Genomic DNA, 25,324 nt, shown 5'->3' with positions numbered 1-25,324 from the left:
CAGCGTGGTAGGACAGGGTCCAGGAAGAAGGCAGGGCAGACCCCACAGAGCCCTGGAGGCTGTGGTCAGGAGCTCCCTTTTGACATACTGTGTATGCCATGTGTCCAGGTGGTATTTTGTAGATCTGTCACAACACGAAAGGCCTGGAAAAGGCCTTCTCCTCCTCGTGACAGGAGTTTCTTCATGTGCAATGCTTAAAATTCCAAGCAGTCTGTCAGATGCTACTGACCAAGGTTAAAGTTCACAAAGCAGCTCTTGTCTGAAGTGCCTCTACCTGACGCAGCTCAGGGCCTCCCGCTTCCCGTCAAAGGCTTCGCGAGGCGCAGGCCCCCAGCCGGGGCCTCAGGCTTCCTTCCTGCTCCCTGGCCTTTCTGCTTCCGAGGAGCGATGGAGTCCTGTCAGCCTCCGTCGATGCCCACTCCACCGTCACCATACCCTGAGACCAGAGGTGACAAGGAGACAGGGACAACCCGCATCGCCACCTATCACGGGCCAGACCCCAGCACCACCTAACTGCGTAGGCCTCCCCTGTGGACGTGACGAGTGGTGACCAAGCCCTCTGTGACTGGCATCTACCATCAGGCCACCCGCCTGTCCACCTGGTGGGATTTAGAGGACCCTCCTACTCCGGGCGGAGGAAACTGAGTCACCACACGCCGGTGGCTCAGCCGGGCCTGGGAGCAACATGCGAACGAGGGCCCTCTGGCTGCAAAGGCGGCTGCTGCCCCCTCAACCTGCCTTGCTCGGCCATCAGCAGGGGCCCTGCCCGCTGGCTCCGCCCTCCTCTCCAGTCCAGTCGAGAGGGCAGAGTCTGGGCCCACGGGCAGCAGTCGCACCAGAGGCAGCGAGGATGGCGGGCCGGGCAGCCCCGGCTCCTCCGCTTCCCGGCCGAGACTCTAGGCAAGAAACTTACCTCTCTTTGCCCTTGTGCTCCTTTATATAAAATGGGACTAAAAATGAGAGCTCGCTCCCTCATCCGCGTGTCCAGAGGCAGGCCTGGCACCCAACGGGCTCGAACACGGAGCTCTTGCTACCACAGCTTCTAGAAGAATCTCCCAGAACCTGCTTTGCGGGCGGCTGTTTTATGCATCCAAACCTCCACAGCTGTCTGGCGATCACAAAATGCAGCCCACACCCCCACCTTGGGTGCCCGGGTCCCTCACAAGCTTGGTGCTCCCCATAGTCCTCCCTCACCCGCATGCACAGTGCTCCCCAAGAAGCCTGCCCCCATCCTGTCCCCCAGTCCTTTCCGACTCTGCCTGCTGGCTCAGGACATCCCCCTCCTGTAATGGAGGCTTCGTCTACATGCAGTCAACAGACGCCCTCACTGCAGCTCAGACCCGGCGTCCCCCAGAGTCCAGGTGTGGAAGACCTAGCCTCCAGCTCGTGGTGCAAGAGAGAGGTGGTGGACCTTTAGGGAGGTGAGCCTACCAAGGAAGCGAAGCCAAGGGCCTGTCCTTGGAGGTATGCTAAGACACGGCCCCTCCTCTTCCTGCTTCACTTCCTGGACACCATGAGGCAAGAGACTGCTCCACCACAGGCTCCTGCCATGTTGTTCTGCCTTGCCACTGGCCCAAAGGCAATGGGTCAGCTGACCATGAACTGAAACCTCTGAAACTGTGAGCCAAAATAAACCCATCCACCTTAAAGTTGTTTATCTCAGGTATTTTGTCACAGCAATGGAATTGTGCCCACCAAAATGCTGTCTGCAGAATGTCTGCTGGGTCTTCTGTGGGGCCAGGAGTTACAGTGGCAGCAAAATAAACAGGCTCCGTCTTCAAAACACCTAGAGTGGAGAAATGGACAACAAAGAAATAAATATATAAATGTGACGCATGACTAGCGCCATGAAGGAAGAGTTCAGGGTACAACAGACAGACATCAGGAAGCACCTACTTAGACCCGCGGCCGGGGAGGGCTGGCCAGAAACAGAGAAAAGTGAAATGTGAGAAGGGACTGACTTGGCGAAGAGTGCTAGGAAGGGTCTTTCAGGGAAAGGGCAGTATATGCAAAGGTCCTGTGGCTGCAGGGAACCTGGTCCACTCAGTAAAGAACCAAAAGGCCTGTGGGTTGGAACATAACTAGCATTGAGGTTTGAAGTAGGGAGGATGGAAAAGCACAAGATGAAATGGAAGGGGCAGGCAAGAGCCAGATCGGGCAGCATCTCCTAGTCACGGAGTGCAGGCCCAGCTCCTCCTGCGTGAAGTCTCCCCAGACTTCTTCAAAGAGACTACAGTCCTTGATTTTGGTCCTTGAGTTCTTCCAAATTCTTCTTGGCCTTATTTTTTCCATCACTCTATTGATCTGTTTTCTGTTACTATCATCAAATTCCTGATGCCGGTACTTAGTAAACAGAAGTTTATTTCACTCACAATTTGGGGGCTGAAAGTCCAAGGTTGGGTGGCCCCATTGGCTTGGCCTCTGGTGCAGCTCTTGTGACAAGTGGCATCACAGTGGCAGATCTCATGCCCGAGGGAGCCATCCCAGGTGAGGCAGGAAGCCAGAGAAGCGGGGACTTGCTTATCTGTCACAATCCCGTTCCTGTGGAACTAGCCCCAGAGGGTTAGTTAGATCAAGGGACTACTTGATCCCTTCTGAGGGAGCACTCAGTGACCTGGGGACCTCCCACGAGGCCCACCCCTTCGCGGTCCCTCCATGTCAACACCAGCACACTGGGAAGCAAGGCAATCCGCTGCAGCACCCCTTAGCCAGGGTCAGACCCTGCTGGTCACCACACCTCCAACGCCCAGACTGCAGAGGGACTTGCCTCCGCCTCCGGGGTGGGAAGCCCTACCAGACCACGGGGAGGTCCCCCCTCCAGCTCTGGGACTTGAGGGTGAGGTTGGTCCCCGCCCATCTGGGCTGAGGCTGTTCTGACTGGACCCTCTCAAGGGAGCACCCTGCCCTGGGGGACCCTGGGCCACCCTCACTGCCCCACTGATTCTAGTTTCTTTGGCTATTTTTGAATAAGGCCCTTATCAGGGTGGAGATCTCTGTTTGCGGGGAGATGGATCTGCCCCCCTCACAGGATGCCTGGCCTCCCTACCAGGGCAGTGCCTGGGGCACGAGATGGGGACAGGGGGCCTGTGGGAGGCTGGCCTGGCCCTGCGGGATCAAATAAAGCTATTGTTGGGAAGTGAAGACAGAAATAGCCACAAGATGTTTTTTGTCCTCTGTGACCTGTCTGTGTTGAGAGAGGGGCTGGCAAGTGGCAAAGGGGCGGGAATGGGGAGGGGCCTTTGAAACCCATTTCAACCCCTGGGGAGGAAGAGAGCCGGAGAGAAGGCCCTGCTCTTGACAGTCCGGCCGGGCCACGTGGGGCAGGGAAGGAACCAAAGGCAGGTGGGGTCCTCGCTCCCCTCCCTGGCCCTCCCTTGACACTGAGCCACAGTCCCCTCGGCCTGCCGGGAGGATGTCCTGGGCGGCTCACCTGGGGGAGGCCATGCCTGCTTCCATTTGTGAGCTCCAGCGCTGACCAGAGAACCCGGTGGGAACAGCCCCGGATTCCGCTGGCCTGCGGGAGGCAGAGCCCTAGTTCAAGTGCACGAGGACGCGCAGGGTGCAGGAGAAGTCCGGCTCGTAGGAGCGGAGAGGGCCGGAGCGAGGACGAATCCTGCAACGTCCAGCGACAGGGCCAGCCCCGGGAGGCGTTCCTGCGACGCACGGGTGGACGACGCGCGGTGAGACCACAGGGTCAGGCGCTCCTGGGAACCTGGACCAGGGGCCTCCCGGCTGTGCGCTGAGTGCTACGAGCTGTTTGTGAAAAATAAAAATAAATGAAAACATCGCCCTCAACCACCTGTGCGCTCACTTCTGCCAAGATGGAGCGGGCGGCCATGGGGGCGGGGTCAGCAGACGCACCGAGCAGGTGACCCAGGCTGCGGGGAGGGGAGCTAAGAAAAATGTCTGCAGCAAAACAGAAAAACACTGATGGATGGTACAATACTAAGGGCTGAGATAGATGCAAAATGCTCTGGTGGTGTGGGCTCTCCTGGGTTTTCTAATTGGACGTAGAGATGAGAACGATAAAACAGCCAGGACCGATTCGAACTGACCGGATCCGATGACGGGGCTGGGGACCATGTCATCATTCATTTTCATAATCATGGTGACATTATCATTTCAATTAAAAAGCATCGAGCTGGGAATGCAGCTCAGTTGGTAGAGAGCTTGCCTTGTAAGCACAAGGCCCTGGGTTCAATCCCCAGCACCACAAAAAAAAAAAAAAAAAAAAAAGAAAGAAAGAAAGAAAGAAAAAGAAAAAGTGTCGCTTAACAGAAAGAAAGCTCCTGGGAGTGGCCCACCGGCTCCACCACGCCCACCCTGCCCAGACCCACCCTCATCACCCGGCTGCTCCCTCTGGTGTGGGCCTCTGATTTTTCAGGCTGTGAGTTCAGTACCTATCAGTGCCATCAGATGACGGGAGGCCAGAGCCTCCGCTCTCCTTCCTCGGTTACCCGGGCTCCCTGCCCCTTTCCACCTGCCCCCCCCTCCCGCCGTGATCGCCTCCCTCCCCCATTCTTTACCCTTCAGGGTTAGCATCACTTGGAGCTATGCAGTCTTCCGTTCCTTGTTTCTTCTTCTCTCAACAGTTCTGTGAGTTGGGCATTATCAGCCCCATTTTGCAGATAAGAAAAGTGAGGTTCAGAGAGGGGGAGTAGTTAGCCCGAAATTAAACAGAGAGAAAATGGCAGGGCTTCTAGCATTATCCCTGCTCTTTTCAATGAACACAGCAGCGATCCACTGGGAGGGGTCAAGGGAGGAGAACGTCATTTCCCCTCCACCTCGGTCTCCTTCTTAAAATGAGATGAGTGAACCCAAAGTCCTTAGACTGCAAGGTGCTTAAAGTCTGCATGGATGGCTGAGTATTATGATCATGGGTGACAAAGCCCTGGATAAAAATGCAGCCCTGGGTCCTGCCTGTCCCATTGGTGAGGTGGGTGAAGCGTAAGCCGTTAACCCGGCTAGTGGGACTTCTTTCTCTCCGCCCTTCAGCGCGTCAGTTGGTCGTTTTGAAGAGCAATTTGGCAATACCTAGCCCCGTGCAGATGATTGTTCCCCAACCCGGCAATTCTTTCCCGGTGGTTGTGCCCCAGAGACGCCCCAAGTGCTCAGAGGAGGAAACACTCAAGAGCGTTTGTAGTGGTCTTGTTTGTAACTGCAGAAAAACAGAAATCATTTAAATGCTCATCTGCAGAAAATGAATAAATGGTGACATATTCAAGACATGGAAGGCCACGGGGCAGGAAAATAAGTCCAAGTTATGTTTATGGACCCACGTGAACCCCACAAGCATGCAGAAACAAGGTGCAGTAGAGGCTTTGGTACCGTTTACACGAAGTTTAAAAACATGTGACCCCTCTTGCTTGGGTAGTACATATAATAGTGAAATCATGAATGAACACAAGAGAATAATAAGCACAGAATTCACGTATGGGTTGCCTGTGGGATGGGAGGGGACAGTGTGATAAGAAAGAATGACGTCAGAGGCTTCCACGGTCTGGGCAGTGTTTCGGTTTTTATTTTTTGTTTTTGTCTTGTTTTGTTTTGCTTTTTGGAACCAGGGATTGAACTCAGGGGCATTTGACCACTGAGAGTCACACCCCAGCCCTATTGTGTATTTAGAGACGGGGTCTCGCTGAGTTGCTTAGGGCCTTGCTAAGTTGCTGAGGCTGGGTTTGAACTCGCGACCCTCCTGGCTCCGCCTCCCGAGCTGCTGGACTACAGGCGTGGGCCGCTGCGGCCAGCAGTGTCTTATTTCTTAAGCAAGGTGCTGCCCACAGCGTAGCTCATGAAGGCTTTCCTTGTATATGAAGTATTTCATAATGCCTATTAAACTAACAAACAGCCGGGAACATTCTATCACATCATAGGAGGTGGAAAGAACAGGAAATAAAGTTGGATATGCACTATACACCCAATTTCATAAAAACAGAACAAATCGGAAGAAAAACAAATACTGGGATTTTTTTTTAAGACCAGCCTACAATACACTGACACTGTTAGAATCTGAGGGTGATTGTTGTTGTCTTCTTTACATTTAGCACTTTATTCTATTTTCCCAAGTTTTATAGTTTGTACATCTTGCTTTCGGAATCAAAATCAAATATCGCTTCCTTAATGCATGTGCTTGCTTTCAACACCGGGGTAGGGTGACCGGTAGCCTGATGTCCAGGGGGAGTTATTTAGAGTCCACCACAGGGAGCCTCTGCACGAAACCCTAGAGGAAACCATTCACCCCAAGCTCAGAGTCCAACAGAGTCGAGTTCACGTCCTCAGCTCCACCCCTTCCCAGTCACTGAACTGAGCCTCAGTTTTCTTACCTGTAAAATGGGAGCAAGCGTGCCTTGCCTGATTCATCACGGGGCCACTGCAGGAGTGGAAGGAGATGAGGTCCAGGGGATGGCTTTGGGACCCACAGTGGCCCCTCTGCAGCAGTGACAGCAGCTGTGACATGAGAGACCAGGCACTAGCCAGTCAGAGGGAAGAGCTGGGTTCATCAGGTGCCCTGGTATAACAGGACAGCCAACTCTGCCAGGGGACCATCCAATGACAGGCACCGGAACAGACTTCTGTGCAGCCTAGAGCGTGCAATGTGATGACCCCTGGCTGGGGGGTCATCTAAATGGAAGGGAGTGGCATTATTACTACACAGTGGGGTGGGAGTCTTTGCCCTCAAGCAACCCAAAATAGACCTCCAGAAATCAGTAAGCACACCGCAAACAACACAAAAGCGACAGGAGGGAGAGAAGACAGCTCACTGAGCATCTGCTTTCTTCTCCTGGCTAAGTGCCACGGGACGTGGGCGAGCACAGGGCCTTTCCAGCTAAACTCTCCCCATCCGTGTGACAGGGAGGAGCTTGCTCGCCTCGTTGGTCTCGCGGGGGACTGACTGAAGCGCAGCTTTGGCGTTCAGCATCTTCCCAGGAGCCAGGACTTGTCCTGGGAGCTGGGCATGCAGCAGGGAGCTCGGCAGACCAGGCAGGTGTGCCACCCTCCGAAAGAGACAATGCAGGGCAGTTGCTGGGCACAGGCCCCACGTGGCACAGCTGACAGATGCTTGTGCCAGAGGCGCGCAGGACCACCATGAGCAAGAGGCCTCCCAGGGCAGCTGGAGAGGGCTTGGTGGAGGTGTGAAGAGTCTCCGGGTAGTTGAAGCATTACCGGAGGGAATAGCATAAAGCAGAACTGGGCCGGGAATAAGCAAGCTGCTGTGCCCAGGACGCCTGCATGTGTAATAACTCAGTCGGTCCTCGCAGCAATCCTAAGGCGTGGGAACTGTTATCATTTCACCCATTTTTCAGATGAGGAAACTGAGCCAAGGATCGATGTGATGTTGTGGTTGCACAGAAGTAAAGCCAGGCGCTGAAACCAGTTGGTTTGCACCACTTCATGGTCTCTGTGGGTTGACGGTGCCCCCAGACAGGCCAGTTTTAAGAGCTCAGAGCTCTCTTTGGAAGCGCAAAGCGCAGGCGTGTGGGATGCCTGCAGTGGGGCAGGTGGACCATCTGCAAAGCATGCTTGTGGGGATTCCAGGCGGCTGGACTTGACTCCAGGGCAAGAAGCACCCACCTCTGGGTGACAATGCTGAGACGCTAACCAGCGATTTCCTCTGCCTCTTTCAGCTCACAGCCCCGCACTTCCCCGTGGTGGTCAAGCTGGGACACGCCCACGCCGGAATGGGAAAGGTAAGTGGGGCAGGGCCCGCAGCCGCCCGGGGACCGTCGCCCCTCCCGCTGCACCCTGGGCATCCGTGTGACCTCAGGTGGGTTACCAGCCCACCTCTCGTGGTGTCCTCAGCCGGGAAGTGAGTGCTCCTCCCTCCGACTCCACCGCCTGATGCGGGCGGGCTCTTTCTGCTGAGGGAAAATGCTCCTTGCTCTGAGACTGCTGAGACGGTGCTGAGATGTGGTGACCACACGCAGAAGCCACGCTAGACCAGCAGTCGGGGTCTGCCCCCAGGGTTGGCTGAAGGCCATTGTTAGTTGTTACAATTTGGAGCCGGGATGGGGTGCTTCTGGCCCCAGGTAGAAGCCAGGATGCTGCTAAACGCCCATCAGTGTGGGAGACAGTCACCCGTAACAAAGAATTGTGCAGCCCCAAATGTCAGTGGTGTCAGGCTTGAGAAACCCTGGGTAACACTAACTTAGTTTCCTTTGTCCAATGTTCTGCCAGACTGGAAACCAGAGGAGGCCCTGGGAATTTTCAGGCCGCGCTCAGCCCTCAGTGTGCAGGGGTTCTGTGTTCTGTGTTCTAGGCAGGGGGAAAAATGCATCTGTACTCAACATTAAGGCTGTTTTCTTGTCTGTCGTTAGATAATACAGTGTAACAACCACTTACATGCCATTATAGCCTTTTAGGTATTGCAAGTAATCTAGAGATGATTTAAAATACACAGGAAGATGTCCTAGGGTTATATGTAAATGCTATGCCAATTTACATGAGGGATTTGGGCACCTGTGGATTCTGGTCTCTGCAGAATTGGTCCTGGAACCAATCCTGCACAGATACCAAAGGGCAATTGTCTTTTCCCCAAATTACAACTATTCAGGATGTTATAATCTATTTTGGTCAGATAGGTTTGAAAAATGGTGTTAAAGTAAGTTTTTAGTGCCGAACTTCTCAGAGCCATAAATTTGTTCATATACACTATTGAACGTGGAAAAGTATCAAAACTCTGAGATTTTATCTGACTCCAGAAACCTATAATGGTTTTTTACTGAAATGGTTATACTTTTATTACTTTGTAAAAACTCTTCATATATTAAGGACATTAATCCTTTATCGTATTTGCTAACTATTTCTCTCCTCTAGAAAATTACATGCTCATTTTATTACTCAGTTTTTAACAATCTTTGGAGTTGAGACAGTGTGTTAGAGCAACTAAGGGTATTAATGTGAATCTAGATTACAGCACTGGTTAGCTGGGAGAGCTTAGATAAGTTGCTTAGCCTCCTCCACCTTAGTTCCCTCTTAGGATGAAGATGATGATAGTATTGACCTCATAAACTGGTTATGAGGATAAAGGACACAGGGACATTATGCACGGCAAGCACACAGCTCAGTGCCAGGAACAAGTGGGCACTGAATGGATATTATCTGTCATCATAATTAAGAATATTTGGACCTGCTCTGGAAACCCAAAATGCAATGCAAGTCGATAGGAGAGAGATGACTAAATTGCATACTATGTCAGATTCTTTATTTCCCTTGGCTCCCAGCTCCGTGTGAGTCAGATGAGTGTTGGGTTGCCAAAAGTTCTAATTGACAAATGCCAAATAACAGATGGAAATGGACTCAGCTTCATTGGTCACCAGGGAAATGCAAAGTAAAACCACAGCAAAATGCCATATGTAACCACCAGAAGAGCCCAAATTAAAAGGATTAATAATGCTAAGTGTTGGTGAGGACATGGAACAATTAGAACACCACACATACACACACACACACACACACACACACACACACACACACACACCTGGTGAGAGTGTAAATTACCACGCCCCTCTGGAAGTGGTAGTTCAAGATTATCTACTAAGCTGAAGTTGTGCAGGCTTCTTTCAGGTATACCCAACGTAAACACGTCCATGAACCATCTATGAATCAAAGCACTTATTTATAATAGTTTGTTTATCATTTCCAAAACTTGTCTTTCCATAAACATCAGAAAAGATAAATTACAATACATTTGTACAAATGGACTATTTTCAGCAACAGTTGCACCATGTGAACTAAATGACACACAATGACATGAATGGGTCTTACAAACACACCATTGAGTGAAATAACTCAGAGACCACAGAAAGCCCATCTCTATAATTCTATTTATAGAAAATTCAAAACCCAGAAAAACCCGTGTTGACTGAGATACATATTTAAGTGATAAAACTTTAGAGAAACACAAGAAGGGCTGGTTGTGTAGCTCAACTTGCCTAGCAGGCACATAGCCTGGGGTTCCTACCCACCACCTAAAACAAATAGGGTCAGCCCAGAAGTTGTCTTAGGAACAGAGAGAGGATGGTCTTTGAGATGAGGCAGAAGAGGTTGAGGTTCTGTTTCTTGACTTGGGAGGTAGTGACATGACATTTGCTTTTAAATTGTTCTTTTTTGTGGGTGCCCCTCTCTGGAGTTGTCACATTTCAAAATAAGATAAAGTTTTAATAAAAATGTCATCCACTCTTAAGATCTATTCATGGAGGTCCGAGATCCCAGACAAAGGGAGAGCCCTACGCCATGCTGACCAGCTCATGGCCAGAGATTGTTCTGTTCTGGGTTGTTCCAGTTCTGGGCATTTGAGGGGGACATTGCAAACCAGCCAGTGAAGGACTGGAAGCCTAGAAGGACTGGAGACCAGGTGACCCACATCTTCAGAAGCATGGAGGGTTGTCATGGGAAGACAAATTGGACTGATTCTGTATTAACGTCTGGTGGTCAAGGGGGACCGAAGTCATGGAATGTCAGTCAAGTTGAAGCAGCAACTTCATAACAGTCAAAACCGAACTCCGCGGCGCACACGGGCCCTCAGGGGAGGGTCTCATCACTGGACAACTAGGGTGAAGGCGAATGTTTATTGGAGAGGCAGGAACTGTATGAGTCTCTCAGTCTGAGATGTTCGAATCGCTAGAACTGAGACAGATGTGTGTGCATGTGCGTGTGTGGCTATGACAAGAACATCTTGCTGAGAAGGGGTCCAGGACTTCCTCACAGTGGCTTATGACCCGCCCACTAAGACACCTTGGAGACCCCTGATATCTCCCAATGATGAGATTCCAAGGTTTCAATTAATCACATGAGCAGTCCATTGAAAGGAATGGCATAATATGAAGTTACCACCATAGGATTAGAAGTCAAGTTCAAGGCTAGCTGCCAGTACAGTGTACGGCAGAATTTATGGAGTCCAGAGTCAAGGTTTCTGGTTTGAATCTGGAGTTGCTATTTACTGTTCTGGTTGTGTGTTCTCGGGCAGGTTGCTTAATTTCTTGGACCTCAGTTTCCTCTAATATGGGGACAATAACGTCCCTCCTGGAATTGATGATGACAGAATACTTTGATCCAGGCTCAGGAAGGTGTCTGGCAAACTTTGAGTGAATGAGTTTTAAAAGCCCACTGCAAATATAAACTGTTTTGATTACTTAATAATTTATCTCAGCTGAGATAAGGAGTTGCTCATAATAAACAAAAAAGGGCAGGGAATGTAATTAAGTTCTAAGTAAATTCTTAAAGAAAACATCTTCCAACATCCCCGGGAGAGGCCCAGATAACAAGCTAACCCCGCCCTGGGAGCTTCTGACCCTTACTTCATAGGTCCCGGCTGTCAGGGCTGGAGTCCCAGCATTCAGTCAAGATGAGGACCTAGGACCAGAGAGGGGAGGGGCCTTGCCCAGGGCCACACATCCACAAGCATCCCAATAACAGAACAGGAAGGGCATTGGAGTATTTGTCCCCATTCCATACTTTACAGACAAGAATAGTAATAATAATAATAATATAATAATAACAATAGTAATATAGTAGTCCCCCCAATCCATGGAGATGTATTCCAAGACCCCCAGTGGATACCTGAAACCACAGAGAGTCCCAAACCCCGTATCTACAGCACTGTACAGCTTGGTGTGTCCAAATCATCCGATTCACTACCCTTGTGCTTTGGGACCATTAAGTAAAAGGAGAGTCACCTGAACGTCAGCAGTGCATGCAGTACCTACAGAGTAGGTCTGGTAACTGTGACAGCTACTAAGTGACAGGCTGGTGGCATATACAGCACAGATATACTGGACAAGGGAGGATTCGCACCCAGGGCAGCTTGGAACAGGATGGAACACATTTTTATCACACTACACAGAACAACATGCATATAAAGCTTATGCATTATTTGTTTCTGAAACTTTTCATTTAGTATTTTCGAATCACAGTTGACCATAGAAAGTAAAACTACAGAGCTGAATGTGGTGATGCTCCCCTCTAATCCGAGTAACTCGGGAGGCAGAGGCAGGAGGATCACAAGTTCAAAGCCAGCCTCAGCAACCTAGCAAGGACTAAGCAACTTATCGAGACCCAGTCTCTAAAAAAAATTAAAAAATAAAAAGGACTGGGGATGTGGCTTAGTGGTTAAGCACCCCTGGGTTCAAGCCCTGGAAGAAAGGAAGGAAGGAAGGAAGGAAGGAAGGAAGGAAGGAAGGAAGGAAGGAAGGAAGGAAGGAAGGAAGGAAGGAAGGAAGGAAGGAAGGAAGGAAGACTAGAGATAAGGGGAGACTACTATAATCAATCAATAATAAAATGGATGTTCTATTGATATGTACATTCGTGCATTTAGTGCAGCCTCGTAACAAGCCCATGAGGCAGGTACCACTGGTCCCTCCTTTTTACAGATGAGGAAACCGAGGCACAGACGGGCTCTGGTGAGGTTGGAGCACGACCCTGGCAGTCTGACTGGGCTCAGGAGTGTCGTGCGCTGACACGATGACAGGCTAGACCAGGTGTCCCAACACTTCCGCCTACATGCACGGGGTTTCTTGTCCTAAGAGTGACAGGCTTGAGGCACCCCTGCGACAGCCCTGTCCGTTCTGGGAGGACGAGTGGCAGGTCCTGGGTGTGACATTTCTAGCAGCCCCGGCCTCTACTCCTTGGCCCTGTTAGCTCTGTCATCAACGGCCAGTGCCCTGGACTGGGATCTCGCCTCCTCGGCTGACTCACCTAATGAGCTTTCCTGGCACTGTCCGCTTTTAAGTGGGAGGAGGTGGCTCAAGAACACGGTGCTGGAGAGAGCTTAGGAAATGGAGTCAATGGAGGGGAGCCCAGGTACCGCCAGGAATCACAACTGGAGGCCGCCCAAGAGAAGGGACTGTGTGTCTCATGGTGGGCAGAAGCAAGGCCGGGAGAGGCCTCGGCCACTAGGTGGGCAGGGGAGGCAGTGTGGAAGGGCCCTGTCCCAGCCCGAAGAGGAAAGGAGGCAGGGCACATCCCCGCCTCCCGCCTCTGCCCTCTGGCCTCCCCTGCACCCAGCTCCTGTCACCGCCAGCCTCACTGATTCTCTGCTTCTCTTGAGCAAAACAGACCCTTAGGAGGACATCTGTCAGTCCCTCACAGCGTGGTCACAATCCTAGCCCTGGTCCCCCGTCAGAGCCTGTGGCATGAGGCCGTCCTTCCTCAGACGGACAATCAGACCTCGTGGCTCGTGGGTTTCACCTAGATGCCTGCGATATACCTGTGGCCCCGAAAGGCCCGCTCGGGGGGCTTCCATGGCCCCTCAGCTGACAGGTGAAAAATCTGAGTGGAGCAAAGTCACGCTCTGCCTTCTTGTTCCAGTTCTCGTCCTGTAAGCAGGGTCCTTGGCGTGTTCTGGCACCACGTTTACCCATTTCTCTACTTTCCCCCACTGTTTAAGTGCCCCCAAGTGCAGGGCTGACGTGCCGTCTGCTGGCCCTGGGCCGCGCTCCTCCCAGGAAGAATGCGGGGCGCAGGCTAGCCTTGCCCAGGCTGCCCTGCGGCCTGGCCCTGAGCTCAGCCTTGTCAATCACAACAAGCCTCTTCAACAGCGTGTCTGTAAATAGAAACACACAAAACACAGGGTGAGCGGATCAGTCCCCTGAGCCTAGAGGAACCTACCCCTCCACTTCCTGGAGCGATGGTTCATCGTTGGCTGGCCAGTGTTCGCTGCGACTTTATAAAACACAACTACCTTGACTTACAGGTCATGATGGCCTGAATAAGGATCCTCACCACGTGTATGTCAGACAGGAGCACAGACACACGACCCGTAAAGAGTCCTCACATTTTCTTTCTGCCTGCGAACACTAAAATACCGTGCTTCTGTGGCTCTGTGGCTGTCTAGCCTGACAGCTGTCATGTTTTAGGTGGAATCATCTGGATCACGGACTATCTTTCTACTGTGGCACTGGCTCTGCCACATGCTCACACTGTCCCTGGTTCACTGGAAAGATCCCTGCCTTGGGTTCAGGAAGTCCGGGTGGTCCTGCCAGCCCTGCACTGCCCGGGACCGGTGGCATCCCCGTAGGCCAGTCACATAACCATAAAGGCAGTCTCTCCATGTCTTGGTGACATGTGACTGTCCTCACTCCATCCCTTGGAAGAGCAGGTCAGGGAATGTGCATTAACAGCAGGAAACTCCATGTACCGTGGGACAGGAGGTGGTCCGAGGAGAGAGCACAGGCTTTGGACTTCAGTGCTGTCCCTGGTTCTGAGCTGGCCTCTGACATTTGCCACCACTATGCAAATGTCTTAACTTCTCTGGGCTCAGTTGTCTGGGATCACTCAAAGTAGATAAGATGGTGGACAAGGACCAGAGGGGAGGGCATTAAGAGTCCCTGTGCACCCTGGTCAGGCTGCGTGCCCGTCCTCTCCACCGACCCCCAGAGGCTCCCTGAGAGGTGGACCTGCCCCCTGTTCTGCACAGCTTCCTGGAGTCATCCTGCCCAAGGTCACAGGTACATACCAGCTGAAGCAGGATTGCAACCAAGGTCGGCAGGGCCTTGGCCCTTTCCTTTGGCTGACAGAAACCCTCAGGGACGCCCTAGTAGAATCGTCTCTTCCCATCACAAGGCAGGGAGCCAACTTAATTGCAGAGTGGACTTATAAAGAACCCTGCCAGGCCCAGCCCAGAAGCTTGTCAGTACCTTTGAGACGAGCAGTGACCTTTCCAGATGAACTGCTCTTATGTTTTGGTCCACTGAGCTCACACCAGGCCCGAGGCCAAGACCAAGAACACTCCTCTCAAGGGGGTGATAAGATGCCGGAGACCAGGCCAGGCCTGTGTTCTGAAGGCAGAGTGCACCCGCACCCCCTCCCAGCCCCACTTTCCCAAAGGGACAGAGGCCCGGGAACAGCCTCATTAGGAACGAGTCAGCACCTGCTCTCAGGGGCACTAATGCACGCAACCCCTCCTTGAAAAACGCCAGGTGTCATTATTTTTTTATCACTGACAACATTGAGGGTCAGTAAGATTTCCTTCTTCCTTTTCTCTGTCTTCCTGGTGACGCCTGTCGGCCCATCCAGCACTGTGTATAACAAGGGCCAGCAAAGCTTCCCCCTGGGAGACCTTGAGAAAGAGGAGGCGCACCTGCCATCGAGGGGGCAGGGAACACCGTCGTCACCACCGCCTACCCCAAGAGCTTGTGGAGGTTCCAGCAGTCCTTTGGGGTGGGCGTAGCTCTTGTGATACCCATTTTACGGATGAGATAAACTGAGATCCAGGAGGAGAGACGACCTGCACCAGGCTGCATATCCCATGCCTGTGTTCTTTCCGTGGGTTCTGATGCTCATGCCAAGGGAAGGGTCCCTCCAGAGATTTCCACCAACCCATTTAGAACAGAGCCCATGAGCCTGTTGAGGCCTTCACTGACCAAAATGGTCAGGCAAGGTCCCTTCTTACCATGAGCAGGCAGGAGAAGCGGTATCCAGAGACAGGGCCAGCTGCCCGCCTCCCTGGCACCTGGAGCACAGGGCTGCCTTCCTAGCTGCACCTTAGGCAGCTGGCATGGCTGCTGACAGGTGGCAGCAGCAGGCACGTTTGTCCAGGAAGGCCAGGGAGAAGGTCAACAGTGGGTGTGGTACGCTATGTGTACTTAGGGGTGAGAAGCGACCACCCGAAGAACAGTCCTCAGATGCCACGAAGCCACTAGAGATGTGACACAGCACTGGCAGAGCCTGCCTTTTGCCCCAACCCCTGGCCTCAGCCCCAGGAAACCTCCACGCCAACACCCTGTCCTCCTCCAGGGCTGAGGCCTGAAATGTGCAGGAGGCAGTGGGTGGCAGGGCATGCTGTTCAACCTTTTCTGCATCCTGTCACACATGGAAAATGGTGGCATTTGCACAATTCGGCAGGTGGATGGAGAAAGCTGTTGGCAGCCAAGGATCAGGGCCCAGGTCCCCCAGCCACCTGGAGATAAGGGGTCAACAGCAAAGGGATGTGTTGCGTGATGGACTCACGAGTCTGGCCCAGAAGGCAGACAGGTCTGAGCTCAGCAACACTCAGGAGCTTCCTAAAAAGGCAGAGTGCAAATCTGTCCCCAGACCTGCTGGATGGACACCTGAGTTTTAACAAGACACCCAGGTGAGCCCCACGACCAGCCAACAAGGGCAGCTACAACTCAGCTATAACCAGTCAAGGCCATAAGAGACCACACAGCCCAGGGATGCCTGATCTCCTGATTCTACAAAGTCAATATGAGCCTCTGACTTTAAAAGGCTCACTCATATGTGGCTGGTGGGTCTACAAATGGGTGCAACCGTTATGGAAAGCAGCGTGGAGATTCCTCAGAAAACTTGGAATGGAACCACCATATGACCCACTTATCCCACTCCTCCGTCTATACCCAAAGGACTTAAAATCAGCATACAACAGTGACACAGCCACATCAGTGTTTATAGCAGCTCAACTCACCATAGCTAGATTATGGAACCAACCCAGATGCCCTTCAACTGATGAAAGGATAAAGAAAATGTGGTCTATATACACAAAGGAATATTACTCAGCCTTAAAGGAGAATGAAATTATGGCTTTTGCAGGTAAATGGATGGAGCTGGAGACTATCATGCTAAGTGAAATAAGCCAATCCCAGAAAATCAAACGTCAAAAATTTTCTGATATGTGGATGGTAATTCACAATAAGGGGGTGGGGCTAGGGAAAATAGAGTTACTTCACATTAGGCAGAAGGGAGTAGGAAGGGCAGGGGGCATGAGGGTAGGAAAGACAATAGAATGAATCGGACATTATTACCCTATGTACACACATGATTACTCGACTGGTGTGATTCTACATCATGTACAACCAGAAGAATAAGAAATTATACTCCATTTGTGTATATGTCAAAGTGCATTCTACTCTTATGTATAAATAATTAGAACAAAAAAAGCTAAAATATTAAGTAATTTTGAAGTCTTTCGGAACATGGTATATGTCAAACAAAATGGTCACTGACTCTTGGGGAAGTTTGAGGCTTCAAATTGAAGACACTGAGTTTGATCTTGCCAAATTTGCAGGGGCCATGAACCTAATGCAGTGCAGCCCAGGTCAATCACTTTCCCAGTGTACAACCTTAGACAAGCGTTTGACTAGAATCTATAAAGTGGCCCCAACAAATCCCCCATTGGGTGAGGGGTTATCCTGTAAGTAAAGCATTTTTAGAAATCTATAGATAGTTTTAAAATGTTGTTCACCACTCTAATACCTGAGTGCTTCCTAAACTTCCCCGTGCATCCAGACCCCCTAAGCTCCTGGTAAGATGCGATCTGGTCCACTAGGCCTGGGATGGGGCCGGCCTGGGGCTCTGCATCTCTAACAAGCTCCCAGGTGATGCTGATGCTGCTAATTCACGATCCAGGTCAGAGGTCAGCAGATGTGTCTAGCACAGAGCCAGACGGTAAATACGTCAGGTTTGTGATCTCCGTTACAGCTGCTCAGTCTGCCTCACGGCACAAAGCATCCGCGGGCGACGTGTGAAAGGATGAACATGACTGCGTCCCAACCCGCCTTCATGGACGCTGAAATTTCAGTTTCATGTCATGCCCACCCATCATGGAACATGGCTCTTTCCACTTATTTTCCATGTTTTATAAACGTAGGGACCATTCTTAAGTCGTGGGCTGCACAAAAAGGTGGTGAACTGGCTTCGGCCCTCAGGGGGTCATTTGCACACCCCAGCCCAACGTCATCTTCAGCTCAGCCTGGTCCCCTTCGTCCCCAGCTAGACTGGGGACCCGGTGGGTTGTAAGCTGCACCCGCCGCTTCTCCCCATCCAGGCCAGGGCCCCAGGCCGGCAGGCTGTCCTTGCAGAGCGAGCAGGAGCAGGAGGCAGCGCTGTCGCCCCCCTGGCTGACACCTGCCTGGAGCCTCCCTTCCCTTCCAGTCAATCTCACAGTCACACTGTCACTCTGTGACCCTGGAGCTCAGTAACAACAGCAGGAGATTCGATTTATTAAAGGAAAGAACCAGCGACCTGATAAGCGGGCTAATTAGACAGTCCCCAGACTGTCCATCAAACCCTCCCCGTTCCCACTGCCTTCCACCACCTCTTCCGGACCCTGGCAGCCCATGGCCAGGCAGCCAGGGCTGAGCACATCCTTTGGGCCCCGTCTCCTGGCCTTCGGAAGCCTTGGGGAGGGGCAGAGCTTCTGAGAATTCAAGACCAGTGGCTCATCATAGCCTGAATGTTGGAGTCCTCCCTAAATTCCTCTGCTGGACGCTTGTGCTGGGTGTGATAACACGGAGAGGTGGGGCCTTCGGGAAGTGGTGAGGTCAAGGGCGCTCCGCCCTGGTGAATGGGGCTGGTGCCCATGAGAGAGGTCGAGGGAGCTCCCTGTCCCTTCTGCAATGGGAGGACACAGGGGTGGGCACATCTGTGACACCTTCACCAGACGCTGAGTCTGGTAAGCTTGGTCTTGGACTTCCCCACCTCCAGAACTGTGAGCAATAGGTAGCTGCGTTTTTAAACTCCACAGTTTAAGTTTTGCTAGAGCAGCCCAAATGGACAAAGGCATGGCTCTTTGTGCATTCAATAAATATTGGGGGGTTTGGTGCCCAGCTATTGTTAAGTTGGGGAGTCAACAAATGTGCACTGAATATTTTGGCAAACATTTTATGAGCATTTGTTATGTTCCTAATGAGGGACATCCAAATGACATTATGAATGACATAACAAATAACATTGTGTAACATTTGTTATACAAGCCATGGGCTAGATGTGGGGTGGAGGGCTCTTGATTAGGATCCAGACATGAAAAAGACGTAGCTTCCAGTAGGGAATTTACTCACACAGGCAGAAACACACCGAATGTACCCTCTGCGGCAGAGCCTGGCAAACTCCCACCCACAGGCCAAATCCTGCCACCCCCAAACACACACACCTGGTTTTGCTAATAAAGTTTTATTGCAACATGGCCCTGCTCATTTGCATACATATTATTGATGGCTGCTTTTACACTCGGTTGTCAGACTTGAATAGTTTTCATGAATTGCAAAGCCCAAAATATTTGCCACTGGACTCTATAGAAAGTTTGCCAATCCCGGCCTAATATAATGATTTTCCAAAACTCTGTAGAGCAACCTCAATGAGTAATACGTTTTGCCCCCACCACTCGACTCCCAGATACCAGAGAAAGAGAAGCTTCACAGACTAATAGTTGCCTTTACTATGTGCACAGCCTTCTGACTTTTCCTGTTCCAGTGTATTTCATTCTTTGAAATGTTAGTGACCCATTCAATGGATTGACCCATTTCAAACCCACATGTGGGAAAATCCTGGGTTTACTGGAAAGCAAATCATGTTCATTGGTTCATTTATTCATTCACTGATTGCTCCCTACATGTCGGGCACTCATTCTAAGCACTGAGATGCCATTTCCAACTCAGCTAAGCTCACACTCAGGGGAAGAGGTTAAAGAATGAACCAACACATCTGTCCCAGGTCAGGTGACCAGAAGGGCCACAAAGAAGAGAGATGCCTCTGGGGAGAGAGGGAGCGTGATGGGGGTATGATCTGGAAAGAGGGAGCCATGCAGGTGTGGAGAGAGATGGCAGAGAGGAAACCAGCAGACAGAGACCCTGAGGCAAGAGCCTGCTTCTCGAGCTCAAGGGACAGGCAGGAGGCCAGAGGGCAGGAAATAAGCTCTGAGCGTGGAGACAGGTGGTGGCGGAAGATCAGGCAGACCATGTGCCCCAGTCAAAGCAGATGCAATAAGAAGGAGGTGCAGGTAAGGCTGGGCCTCGATGGAGGACAAATCCCCATTGATTTATCCATTTATCCATAAAGCAGGTGTGGACAGAGACATGTGCTGAGTGAGGTTCATGGTCGTGACATGCAGACCTGGAGGCATGGTGACTCCCTGGGGAGGGACAGCAAGCTTGTGAGCAAACACAGCTTGAGGATCCCTGATCTAAAAGCTTGGGACCCCAAGGGGTTTGGATTTCAGATTTCTTCCTATTTTGGAATATTTGCATACAAGTCATGAGATATCTGGGGAATGAGACCCACGTCTAAACACACAACTCATCCATTCCATAGACACCTTCTGCACACAGTCTGAAGGTAATTTTTTACAATAGTTTTAGTGTACCTGAATTTGACTGGGACCCATCACATGAGGACAGGTATAGAATCTTCCACTTGTGGCCGCATGTCAGGCTCAAAAAGTTTCAGATTTTGGACCTTTCCAGATTTTCAGATTAGGGATGCTCCATCTGCATTTGCATATTCATAATGAGATATCTTGGAGATGGGACTCACGTCTAAACCTAAACTTCATTTGCATGTAGTAGTAGTACACACCACAGACCCATAGCCTAACGGTAATTTCATACAATATTTTTCATAATTTTGTGCATGAAATCAGGTTTCACAGTGTGGAATTTTCAACTTGTAGAGTCACATAAGTGCTCAAAAAGTTTCTGATTTGGGACATTTTGGATTTCAGGTTTTAAAATTAAGGATGCTCAACCTATCATCAAATCCTCATAGAAGGGAATTATCAAGGGAACTGGGAGCACCTTGGAAGGGTTCCAGGGAAGGCCTCCATAAGGGGGACCTACCTCTGTGTCCTGAAAGATGAGCTATAAATGCAGGCAGATAACAGCAGCAATAAGCCTTCAAGCTGCGGGACCCGTGTGCAAAGGCGGAAAGGCCCAAGACCAGCTGCTGGGCAGGAGGGAAACTGATTCTTCACCAAGCACCCAGGAAGCTTTAAAGCCAGGTCCCTGTTTGAGGCCTGCTCCCCGACACACTGATGTGGGCCGGAGCAGGGCTCTACACTGTCACCTCTTATCCGCCCAGAGGCCAAAGCAAAGCCAGTGCTGAGCTCCAGGCTGCGCTGAGACCAGGAAGAGCAGGGGAGGGCAGGGCCAGAACACAGGGCAGATTTCATGCCTCCAGCAAAGAGGGAGGCTGCTGGTGGGTCTAAGCAAAGAGGGATCCGGGTGGATCTACCGGGAAGAAGAGGCTCGCAGGATGAGAATGGAGGAGAGGAGCCGAGCGGGGAGGAGAGCAAAGGTGCAGGATCCACGGGGAGGACACCGCAGCCTCAGAGAAGAGATGGCGAGGGTGTGTCTCCAGGCAGGGACAGAAGCAGCTGTACCTGAGCTGATGGTATGGCTAAGTGACATGGGAAGGCAGCCATGAACCAACTTGGAGGCTGACTGGATGCCAGGCAGGCTAAGATACCAAGACCCTGGCGATTCCGTGACCGAAATGTGAAATCAAGAACAAGAGGCTTCCCAGCAGCTCTGGAGGCTGAGGCAGGAGGATCGAGAGTCCAAAGCCAGCCTCGGCAACTTAGCGAGGCCTTAAGCAACTCAGCAAGACCCCGTCTCCAGATAAAATATAAAAAGGGCAGGTGGTGTGGCTCAGTGGTTTAAGCACCCCTGGGTTCAGTCTTGGTACCAAAAAAACAAAAAAAGAACAAGAAGAGGCTGTGGCAAGAGGATTGTGATTTCAAGGTCAGCTTCAGCAACTTAAACCCTTAGCAACTTAGCAAGAACTTTTATTTATTTTTTTTAACTTAAGTTGATCTGTCAATTCACCTTTGTTTGGCCCTGGAGAGAAGCTGCATTGTTGGTCTTGCAGACAGAATAGGTTTTGCTTGTGGAAAGGAGGGGGACTTTATTTTTGTAAGATAGCTCCTCTCACCTGATCCAATGCCAAATAAATAAAACTCTTCATTTGCACACCTTCCCATCTCTGCGCTGCCCAGAAGCATCTTAGCAGAGCCTCTTGGGCTCTGTATCTCTCTCTCTCTCTCTCTCTCTCTCTGAGAGCCTGGAACAGCACATTAGCAGGTTCTGAAGGTGGGCACTGTGAAGACAGAGTCCCACGTAATGAGTCCAGAGAGCCAGACGGGGCTTCCTTGGCGGGCGTGGGAGTAGACATTGTTTATAAAGTCATGGCCAGAAAACACCTCAGCAAAAAGCATCACCCAGAACATCGCTAGCTCATGACGCAGGGGCAAGTGGCGGCTGCAGGAGAACTTGGAACTGGGCCAGCAGCCTCCGAAGACCCCATCCTCAGAGCCGGGCTCCTACGTGACATGGCTGCCGTGGTCCTGCTCTCCTGTCTACCTCCACGAAGGCTCGCTCGCCCGGTCCTATTCATGACTCGCAAGTCAGGGTGCAGGAGGACTTCCAAAGGCATGGAGAATGGGAAATACTCATGACGCTCGACACAGCGAATGTATACATCCCTGATATGCTGGGGTGTTGATCGGGTCTCCAACGCTGTGATCCAAAGTCCTGACTAGAACAACTTAGAGGAGGAAGAGTTTATCTTGGGCTCATGGTTTCAGAAGTCTCAGTCATTGGTCAGGTGACTCCACAGCTCTGGGCCTGAAGTGAGGCAGAACATCATGGCGGAAGGGTGTGGCAGAGGGAAGCATCTCAGCTCATAGCAGCCAGGACGGAAAGAGAGAGAGCAAGAGAGTCCAGGGCGTGGAGGGGTGGAGCTCATGAACACAAGGAGCCAGGGACATTATATAATCCCCAAAGACACACCTGACTGACCTACTTCCTCCAGCCACACCCACCCATTCAAATGATTAATCCATCAAATGGATTAATCCACTGATGATGTTACGGCTCTTAGAACACAATCACTTCTTCTCTCAACATTCCTGTGTTAACACATGAGTTTTGGGGGGACACCTCATATCCATACCACAACAACTATTAAAATTAATTTCACCTGTTTCTTTTTATACTTTTAGTGTGACTACCAGAAAACATAAATTTTCTAGAATTCTTAATTATGACTTAAAATTTATTATTTCTAATTTATAACTAAAGCTCTCATTGACTTTGAATCACAGCTCTACCGTTTGCCAGCTGAGTGGCCTTGGGAAAGTTACTTAGAACAAAGCCTGGCAGATGGAAAACCCACCAGAACGTTGGCCATGGGTACAGAGGCAGCCTTGCTTTACGGCTAGGAGTGCTGAGACCAGACAGCCCAATAGGCATCCTTCTCCTTTGTGCTCCGGCTGTGTGACCTGGAAGAAGTTACTCAACCCTCCCTGAGCGGGTTTTCTCATCTGCACCAGTGCAGGACTCCCAGGAGAGAAGAGTCCCAGACATGGTGGGCATCTAGTAAGCACCCAGCACCCGGTTCTGTGGTTGTCTTCCTTTTGGGGTGCTCACCTCAAAATTATAACAAGTTATTTTCCAATTCTAGACCCAGGCAACACTTCATTTCACAAAATAGAATAAGTGTTCCAATGAGACAATCAGAGGAAATTTTTTTTATATAGAGACCGAAAGGAACTGGAGAAAAGAGAAACATAAACAGAGGGGATTGGTCATTTCAACGTTACTTTCCTTGTAAGGCAGGGACAGGAAGACAGAACAACAGAAACATAACTGATTAATATCAGGTTACTTCAGGTTACATTTTTGTGCAAGGACTGAGGAAGAGGGAACTTCATTATGAGGACTGAAATGGACCCATTTGGGAAATTTGGTGATTCTCTTCTAATCCTGATTGCTCAAAAGTGAGATTAACAGCTTAGTTTCAGTTTGGTGACTGGAACTTTAGCATGAGTGACTCCATTTTAATTTTTAGCCTGGTCTGTTGGGACCCTGTGGAGGAGCTTAGTCCAAAGTTCAGAGAGATCCCAGGATCGCTCTGCTCCTGGCGGGCCCCTCCCTCCCATTCACAGAGTGGCTGCTGAAGCGAGGGTCCCAAAACTCAGAACTGATTGCAACACTCCTCTGCTTAAAACCTGACGGTGACTCCAGCTCCCCACAGTAAACCTGTGGACACAAAGATCCACCCTAATCCGTCGGTTCTCCGAGGTCCTCTGAGCACGTGCCTCCTCGCTCACCAAGCATCTGACTGTTCCGTGGTTCTCTGTCTCTTCCCTTCGGTTTTATCTTCCACAAATACCCTACATCTGTGTCCCCCTCATTCACACCCGACTCGGCTCAAGAGTGTCTGGAACTTGTCCCCATGCCTTCAGTTGACATGTCCACCCCACACACACACTTTGTACCCACATTGTGTCAATGCAGAATCCCAGGGCCCATCTGTAACACATGGGTGCTCTAGTGACGTGTCTCGTTTCTCTTACGCACTGTGAGTCTCTTAAGATGATGATGATGATGAATTTATTAAGCACATACTATGTGCCAAGCTCTGCCCTGAGGACTTTGCATGGGTTAATTTACTTAATCCTCTTACCGAAGATGCCTCTAAGGTGGATTCTAATAACCACTGCACAATTGAGGAAGCAGGAACGTGACACTGGCGTAATCCACTCCAGCCTTTGATGTGTCAGCCAAAGCCAGGGATCTGGCTTCAGATGCCACACTCTTCACCTCAATTTTCATTTTCGCTGTTGTCAGTTTTCTTGGCCGTGCTGGAAATCAAACCCAGGGTCTTGCACGTGTTCTTCCTCTGAGTCCACTAAGCTGCATCTGCAGCCTCGATTGACTCTTATAACTTAAACTCCTGTGGTGGACTTTGAGTCTAACAGTTCAGAGGGAGAGCTGCTTGCCCAAGGTCCCCAGTGTATTATGCTCCTCATTTGGGCGGGCCATGGATCCTGCCCGTGGAAGCCCAGGCTGACCCCCAAGGAAGGGAAGGAGGGAGCACGGCAGCCCTCCTGCATACCTGGTCCCAAGCCATGAGATGTGCACAGGGAGATGGAATCATGGCCAGGCGCGGGCAGCGCTTGCTCCGTGTTTATTTGTGTTGCAAACAACCTGGAACCCCATCTGGAGAGGGGCGCTCCCTCTGTATTTTCCTCTTGAGTGAAAGGAAGGAGTATGGGTAGGTCTAATGAAGTCCCACAGAGCTGGTCAATCCAGTGTCCAGTGTTGGGCACTCTGCATGGGAGATCAGCCCTAGGGGGCTGCTGAACAGAGACCTGGCCCAGAGGACCGCACAGGTGAGTGATGCTGGTCCAAGCCAACCTCGATGGTGCCTTGCCCAAAAGTGTGATTCCCAGACCCCAAAGGGAAGACAACAAGAGCTCCTTAAGCAAGGAACAAACAGACTTCATGAGTCCCTGGAAGAGCCTTCTGGACCCTCAACCTGACAAAGCCAGGCGGCCATGCAGGGCAGATGGTGAAGGGCAGGAGGTAAGTTCCAGGGGGGCTGGAGAAGCTTCAGCAACTCTCATAGAACCTTCCAGAATGGTGCCTTTGTACCATCATGCGTGATCTCTTAGGAGGAACCACTGAATGAAGGGATGGGTAGGGGGAGCTGTTCCTGGACAGAACTGGGGCACTTCTCTTTGTCAGATAAGAAAGATTGGATGAAGTGTTAAAGGTCGGTTACCACCTTGGGCTCCGCCTCACTCCGACAAGGTGCCCTTCCAGTGGCTAGTCAT

The 25,324-nt window shown here is 51.0% G+C and overlaps 1 protein-coding gene across 1 annotated transcript in view; it reads left to right on the top strand.

The window, feature by feature from the left end:
* SYN3 (synapsin III) overlaps positions 1–25,324 on the top strand; it is a 422,306-nt gene that overhangs the window by 353,002 nt on the left and 43,980 nt on the right. The window contains exon 6 of the mRNA XM_079141614.1: positions 7,626–7,688. Within this exon, the coding sequence (XP_078997740.1) occupies positions 7,626–7,688 (63 nt within the window). The remainder of the gene's footprint in view (positions 1–7,625; positions 7,689–25,324) is intronic.

Source organism: Sciurus vulgaris (assembly GCF_902686455.1).
Source record: "Sciurus vulgaris genome assembly, chromosome: 5".
Lineage (NCBI taxonomy): Eukaryota > Metazoa > Chordata > Mammalia > Rodentia > Sciuridae > Sciurus > Sciurus vulgaris.
This window is presented reverse-complemented; position numbering and strand designations above follow the sequence as displayed.